Source organism: Panulirus ornatus, chromosome 18 (genome assembly GCF_036320965.1).
Source record: "Panulirus ornatus isolate Po-2019 chromosome 18, ASM3632096v1, whole genome shotgun sequence".
Classification (NCBI taxonomy): Eukaryota; Metazoa; Arthropoda; class Malacostraca; order Decapoda; family Palinuridae; genus Panulirus; species Panulirus ornatus.
Window position 1 is genome coordinate 53,414,472 of NC_092241.1, and position 8,445 is coordinate 53,422,916.

Here is an 8,445-nt window from a genome sequence, read left to right on the forward strand (position 1 = left end):
TAGAAAGAGCGTAAGAGAAAATTGAGATGGTGGTCTGCACAGATGGCGGGACGAGGCGTCCGAAGCTGACTAGCAGCCAGGGTTTCTGACACTCGAATTCGAGGGAACGGAGCATCATAACGAATGGGCGGGGGATGGGGGAGGAGGAACGATTAACAGTGCGATAGACACAAGAAGGTTTGAGAGAGAGAGAGAGAGAGAGAGAGAGAGAGAGAGAGAGAGAGAGAGAGAGAGAGAGAGAGAGAGAGAGAGAGAGAAGGACAACGAACCAAAAAGGATGTGAAAGTTAATGTAGTGACAAGACCTTAATTGTCGTAGACGGGTAATATATATATATATATATATATATATATATATATATATATATATATATATATATATATATATATATATTTAATATATATATATATATATATATATATATATATATATATATATATATATATATATATATATATATATATATATATTCCCATGAGTCCACGGGGAAAATGAAACACGAAAAGTTCCCAAGTGCACTTTCGTGTAATAATCACATCATCAGGGGAGACACAAGAGAGGAATATAACAGTCAGTTGATAATTACACCGAAGAGACGAAGCTAGGACGCCATTTGGTAAACATGTGATTGTCCAAACATACAACGAGCTAATCAAGGCTCACTAACTGAAGTTGCTCGTTGTATGTTTGGACATATATATGTTGGAAAGGATCACAATTTTGCGCGTGATCAAGATATTCCTATGAGTCCACTGGGAAAATGAAACACGATAAGTTCCCAAGTGCACTTTCGTGTAATAATCACATCATCAGAGGAGACACAAGAGAGAAATATAACAGTCAGTTGATATACATCGAAGAGACGAAGCTAGGACGCCATTTGGTAAACATGTGATTGTCCAAAACATACGATGTTTGTCCAAAACATACGATGTATGACTTTTTCCTATAATCATCCCTTAAAAGACTGTTTACACAAGAAAACTACAATTCTAGGCGTAAATTATTTTTTCTTCTCAAGAGAACAAGAGCCCGGCGCTAAGGCGGATCACCTGACGTCGTTAAGAGAGGCCCGTCGACCCTCTCGCACCACTGGACCGATCCTCACGGGGTCAAGAAAATGGGTCTCTCAGGACCTATAAAACTCCCTGACGCAGGAGACATAAAGAACGGCTCAACATGGTAATTCCTTAACCCCAGTTTATGGCTTCCACTCGCGATGGAAGTAATTAAGAATATGCAAGTGCTCTGAAATCCCAGTATTCAGTAAAGATGATTGTCCTCTTAAAACACACACACACACACACACACACAGACACACACACACAGACACACACACACACAGAGCGGTGGGAGTTAATGTTTCCACCCACCACTTTATCGGACCTCGGTTCGAATCTCGGAGAAGCCGGCTCACAGTCACACCCAGCTGCTTATCCTCTTAAAACACACACACACACACACACACACACACACACACACACATGCGCACACAGAACAGTGGGACTAATGTTTCCACCCTCCACTCTATCGGGCCAGGGTTCGAATCTCGGGGAAGCCGGTTCACAGCCAACCCAGATGTTCATCCTCCTTTTCTTTCCAAGAGATGGTCGATGAAATGGGTGACCCGATGTAACGTGTGTATTTACGTGGTTGAAATACGGCATATTAGCAGAGTTACCCAGCTACTGCTCGGGGTAATATAAAACGGTTGCTACAAGACTTACTTTATAGAAGGAACACTTGAAACGCACTGGAGCGAAGATGCAACGAACACGTTACTTGGCCAAGGATGAGGAGCTAAAAGGAATGGAGGCCAGTTGATTGAGGAAGGGGTTGGTCGTTTTGAGAGAGAGAGAGAGAGAGAGAGAGAGAGAGAGAGAGAGAGAGAGAGAGAGAGAGAGAGAGAGAGAGAGAGAGAGCACCCAACGCAACCCACATGAATACTGATTAACAGAAACTAAGCACGTAGTTCATTAAACATGGGGTGCATGTTGCAAGCCATCCCAGCCAACCCCTCCCACCGAAATCCATATTCATCCCCCCCAGCCTCCCCCTTCCCTTTATACTGATGCGTCGTTGTCATGGACGAGAAAATGATCAAAATACATGTTCGGATGCAACTCACTCTCTCTCTCTCTCTCTCTCTCTCTCTCTCTCTCTCTCTCTCTCTCTCTCTCTCTCATGACTGGCGCTGGACGGGGGTTCAGGCTAAAAGGATGGAACATGGTGCCAACAATATAACACATTAACTTGCTGCCTCTGTGACGGGCAGGTTTGTGATCAGAGGAAAGTGAACTTGCTGGAAAGTGTGAGGGATGCACGTCTGACAACGGAGACGCTAAAGTAACGAAAGTTGCTGCCGTGAGACATCGTGGCATGAGTGAACAACGAGCAGTGGCAAGGTTATCTGCTCACTAGGAGTTCCTCCGACATAAAACTGCTCCACAGGAAGAACGGAACCTGACACTATGTAACATCCAATCGTTGGCCAGCCCAAATAGACCCTCACCACTGGCGTAACGGAAGGAAAGGAGGAAGGAAGAGGCTCGTCAAAAGAAAACGGTCATGCCTAATTGTAGATCTGGCGGTATATGGAGACCGTCGATTGGTTTATGAAGACCACTCAGGTTGTAGCACCAGATGGGGAAATCTTAATAAAAAAAAAAACCGTTCCAAAACTAAATGATAACGAGGCAATGTAACTGTCCAAGTGCTGGGACCTTACACCTGCACGAATCTCTCCCAAGTGTTCGGGCACCGGCGAGGGGTGTCCATAACGAAGGGCAAATAACGCTACGTTAAGAAAAATACTAACGTTTACCAACGTTCACACAGGTACAGTTTTTTTTTCCTTTTAACATTAATGGATATGTTTCCTGACCATCATTCGGATGTAATCCATGGAGCATCAGCTACATTGTGTGTCTGATAATAACATAAAGTTTGAATGAAAATATTTGTTTATTATTCCAAATGACGACAAACTGTGCAAGTTGACTTCCAACAGAAAACGGACTCTCCTGTTTTTCTTAAAAACAATACGCCTCTAATCTCTCGTTAACGCCTGACTACGTAACAAAAAAGAAAAAAGAAAAGAAGTCATATCTAATTCTAAAACTCCCACAGACATTAGAATATGTCATGGATAGTGAACTGTGAGAACGGGTGATTGAAAGCATCTCTCCCCTGAGCATAGTTACCCCTCAACCTTCGCACTTATCACTGCTATGTGTGGTAGGTGAGCTAACCGACCGACCAACCAACCAGTCGTTCTATAAGGGAGCGCCTGCGCTCAAGACTCATGATGTATTACTTTCCTTCCTTATCTATCTTCTCTTATCTATCTTTCCTTATCTGTATTTTCCTCGCGTTCCCATGAACTCGCCAACAAATCCCTCCTGAAATTTTCAAACCTGCCCCTCCAGTCAACATGTCAAAAACCCCTTTCAAAATTCATCAAACCCTCCTCCCTCCTGACCACGGAATAGAATGATATATTCACTGCTTCACCCCCAGCCATCTGGATCTGGATTCGACTACGATATAAATCAATATATATATATATATATATATATATATATATATATATATATATATATATATATATATATATATATACTGCTTTGTAATGTAACTTATAACTTCATTGCAACGATTCTTGACCTTATGAATAGCTAGTGAATCCGACTTAACCAAATGATGTTATCTGAGGAAGCATTCACCTGACGCCCAGGGGACGCGTGATGAGTAAGTTCGAATCCTGATTGCTGCAGTCGCTCCGCAGTCAACCCATCTATCTATCTATCTATCTATCTATCTATCTATCTATATATATATATATATATATATATATATATATATATATATATATATATGGTTAATGAGATGGCCTTGATTAGGGCATTCAGTTGCCCATGTCATCTCACCTAACATAAGAGAATATGCGAGTATCATACCAAGGTTTACCCTCCCTCTCTCTCTTTGTGTTAGTCATCATCATGCGTCACCCTACGAATACACTGTTAGTGCAGCAGAGGGTGAAAGCCTAGACCGAGATTTTATCGTATGACTTTCCCTTTCGTTCTTTCCTCTTAACTTCCACGCTGGCTTACTTCACAAATAGGTGGGGTTTTTCTTCCATTTGTCTCTGTTCTTTGTTTCCCTACCGACTGTCTTTGCTGTAGGGTGGGGGGATCCAGCTCTCATACTATTCTACTCCTACCTCGCGCTAATAAGTCATTTATAACAAATTCAGTTATAAATATAGAACAGAACACGACAGAATTCAAGATGCAAAACTCTACTCAAGACATGGGCCAGCGGGCATTCTCTTGGTGTCTCACCCATGTACTCCCTTCCAACAATATCCATGCGTCCTTCAGCACCCTCCAAGGACGAGCCTACACTCACCCTCCGTAATCACCAACACCACTGTACCCTAAACAGACAAGAGTCGTGCAATACTCACTAAACGTCTCCAGCATACACACCTGCACTGCACACACCTGGGGGGAGAGAAAGAAGAGAAAATTGGTCAAACGAGCAATTTCGTGACATAGCAATGACATCTCTCAGCAATGACATCTTTCAACAATGACATCTCTCAGCAATGAACATCTCTCAGCAATGAAAATCTCTCAGCAATGACATCTCTCAGCAATGACATCTCTCAGCAATGACATCTCTCAGCAATGACATCTCTCAGCAATGAAAATCTCTCAGCAATGACATCTCACAGCAATGACATCCCACAGCAATGACATCTCTCAGCAATGACATCTCTCAGCAATGACATCTCTCAGCAATGAAAATAGGATACCAAATGTAGATATGATCACAGAGCTCGTCCCCTGATACCGAGACAAAATGTCTCCTCCACTGAATATCAAAATCCCACACCAGGATACGGCTAGCGCTACCATTGTGTTGTGTTGTGTTCTGGTATGTCCTCCTGTGATCTACCCCATGGTTGCCCCAAAGCCACCAGATGGGAACGTGCCCCAAAGAAGCCCCGTTTCCAGATACGAGTCATTCCCAACTCGACCACGTTTCCAGCTGGCCATGTCCCCATAATGGCCCCATTTCTAGGTGGGTAAGTCCCCAATGTGGCCATGTTTCCAGATGGGCACGTCCCTAAAGTAGCCCCGTTTCCATATGGATAAGTCCCCAATGTGGCCCCGTTTCCAGATGGCAAATGTCCCCTTACCAGGTGGTGGCCTCGTTCCCAGATGGCCATGTTACCAACTGTGGCCAAGAGTCCAGATGGTGACGTCATCAAGTTGCCTCTTTTTCAAATGGCTACTTCCCCCACGTAGCCTCGTTTCCAAGTGGCCAAGTCTCCAAGTGGCCACGTCCTCACGTGGCCCAGTTACCAGGTGGCCACATCCCCAAGTGGCCCAGTTTCCAGATGGCCACGTCCACCGGTGGCCGTCACTTCAGGGGGCAAGCGACGCAGCACACACAAAGGCCCCTTGAGGTAAAGGGAGGCGGGAGAGGGAGAGAGAGATATCAGGTCCTGGGGTGTCTCTCCACTGCTGAGTCGCCTCAGCCCAGGGCGACTCATCCAATCATCATCACGGACGCGAGACAGACATCGATGACGACACCATGACGTCACCGAAGGCTACGCACAACCCAACCTCCTCACCTCCCACCCACCCACCCATCCCCCCTCCCCCCGAGGGTACTCATCAGGTAAGCGATGGGGTGTGTGTGTGTGTGCAATCAAGGAGTGGGTGGCGGAAGAAGACGACCCCCCCAATCATGACATCACGCACGAAAATACACGAAATGAGGAAGTCGCGTAGGGTCAGATGGGTGAAGGCCACACTGCCTATGTCATTCCTCAATCCCCATTGGCAGTGCACGCGTGTGTGTGTATGTGGGACCCACCTGACGTCAACGCCAAACAATGGCTGACAGCTCGTCCCCTTTAAAGCTACCTCTTAGTTGACGTAATTACCATCCGGCCGGCACTTGTGTCACATAATTAGTGGGGCAGTGTGTGTGTGTGTGTGTGTGTGTGTGTGTGTGTGTGTGTGTGTGTGTGTGTGTGTGGGGGGGGGGGGGGGGGGGGGGGACAACCAGCACTCGTGTGGCGTGTGAGGTGCGGGTCACACTGTGCTCCACACTGCGTCAGCCGCCTCACCTCTCCTTCTTCAGGGACCAAGGATCACCCGCCAGCACAGGCCTTCCCGGCTGATGGAATCGCCCAGTGGGGCAGTTTCCAGATGACCACGTCCCTCCCTTTTCCAGAGGGTCACGTCCCCCAAAAGTTCCATTTCCAGGTGGTCGCGTCCCCAACTGGTCCCTTGTTCCAGGTGGCCACGTCCCCAGTTGGACTCTTTTCCAGGTGGCCTAATCCCCAACTGGCCCCTTCACAGGTGACCATGTCCCTAACTGGCACCTTCACAGGTGACCATGTCCCTAACTGGCCCCTTTTCCTGGTGGCCATGTCCCTAACCGACCCCTTTTCCTGGTGGCTTTACATTCGCCAGACTATTTCTTCTCTAGACTCTGTTTACGATGTCTTTGTCTACCACCTACATCCTACGTATTTCCAACTTCTTATTTACTTCCCTATTTCTTTTCTTCTGCTTGCCACGTCCTTCCTATCCCTTTATTACTAGATCCAATCCAACATCTTTTAACGCCATTCTTATCCCACCCTACCGATCGATATTCTATCTACTGCCATTGTACTGTTTACTGAGTCATCCCATCTACCATCTACCCAGTTCTAACTATCCGTCCTCAACAAACACCAAGGTATTCTTGCCTTACCTCTCCTTCTCCTCTTCTTTAACATGCAACTCTCACACCTTCAATCCAGCAATTTTTCCCCCCGAATCATTCCCTGTGCCTCACTTCATAACCACATTCTGAAGCTCCTCTTCACCATGCCGCTACACAACCCTCCCCTTCACCACACCACGTTACAGCCTCCTCTTCATGCCACTCCACACCTTCGTCTTCGCCATGCCACTCTACAACCCTCCTCTTCACCATGTCACTATACACCTCTCCTCTTCACCATTCCCCTCGACAACCCTACTTTTCACCATGTCCTTCGACAACCTCCTCCCTCTTCACCATACCCCTCGATAATCCCCCCCCTCTTCACCATACCCCTCGACAACCCCCTCCTCCCTCTTCACTATACCCATCGATAACCCTCCTCTTCACCATGTCCCTCGACAACCCTCTCCCTCTTCCCCATGCCACAGTCCACCACCAGGCGAACCTCTGCGACCACACGTCACCCAGGATGAGGAACCCACCTTGACCATGACCGTCTCGGAATGCCTGGCAGGATAAATAAGCGTACCTAAGCCAAGCCTCCAAACAGGTCCGAGAAGAAACGACACACACACACACACACACACACCTCCTTTAACCCACCGTGTATGGAAGAGAAGAACTTACGTCAGTCCTGCACACAGCATAATATACAACGTGGCCAGACTCCCTGAGGTGGAACCAAACTCTCGTAATTAAGGTGAAGACACGCCGACCCAAACCTCATGTTTGGCTGTGTCTACTACGTCCGTCGGGTTTAGCGTGATGGAGACGGCCTTGGTCGAGCTTCCCAAGGTTGGATGAACGTGGATGGTGATACGCTCTTAAACCAAACCAACCACCCCCCCCCCCCTACACACACACACATATCCTGCACCTCCTCACACCCATCCCTCCTGCAGGGGATAGTCTCCACGCCTCATGAAACCCTATACCGCCGGCGACTTCTCTCTCTCTCTCTCTCTCTCTCTCTCTCTCTCTCTCTCTCTCTCTCTCTCTCTCTCTCTCACCTGTGCATGGCGTCATGCGACCTTCCCTCACGGCATCCAGCCCTCCATCACCTCAGCTTACTTTCCACCTCGCATTAAGTCAATCGTCGCCACTAGCACACACACACACACGCACACACACCATCCCTCCTTCCCTCCTCCCGTGAGCTTAAACTTTCCATCGCGTCAGCCAGGCTTCCTTGGACGAAGTGTGTGGTCCTGCACACCAACACTCCACGCACCGACCTTACGCACAATTTAACTCCGTCGAAGAGACGGACGTGTCTACTGCCTCGAGAACCAAGAGAGACAGACATGCTCCGGGGATTCTGCCATAAAATCGACAGGTTCCTGCCACACCAACTACAATGACGACGTTAGCATCTTCAACGATAGTGCTGCGTCCCTTGCAGACCACACCATACTAATAAGAAGCTCTATGCAGGTAAAGCTCTATCATCATCCGGCATTTCAGTTAACCGGAAAGCTCTAATATCCGGACATTTCCAATACAAATAACACCAATCCCTGCAGAGTGCACGTGACGTGCGACATTATTTTTCCCTCACATGTTCCGTAATTCCCTCCCAGAGAGCAGACGACGAGGGCGCCTGTGATTCTTCACCTCACCCTGACTCACACTAAGCCAAGTTCC

General features: G+C 47.3%; 1 protein-coding gene across 4 annotated transcripts in view; it reads right to left on the minus strand.

Annotated features, from left to right (window-relative positions):
* The window catches only part of LOC139755104 (uncharacterized), a 607,993-nt gene that overhangs the window by 23,618 nt on the left and 575,930 nt on the right, over positions 1–8,445 (minus strand). For 2 of the 4 annotated variants that reach the window (XM_071673236.1, XM_071673234.1), the window contains exon 2: positions 4,494–4,508. The exons of 1 other annotated variant lie outside the window; for it this stretch is intronic. In XM_071673236.1, coding sequence (XP_071529337.1) covers positions 4,494–4,508 — 15 coding nt within the window. Of the gene's footprint in view, positions 1–4,471; positions 4,509–8,445 lie in introns of all 4 variants that reach the window. One more of the 4 variants, XM_071673233.1, reaches the window with a different exon arrangement.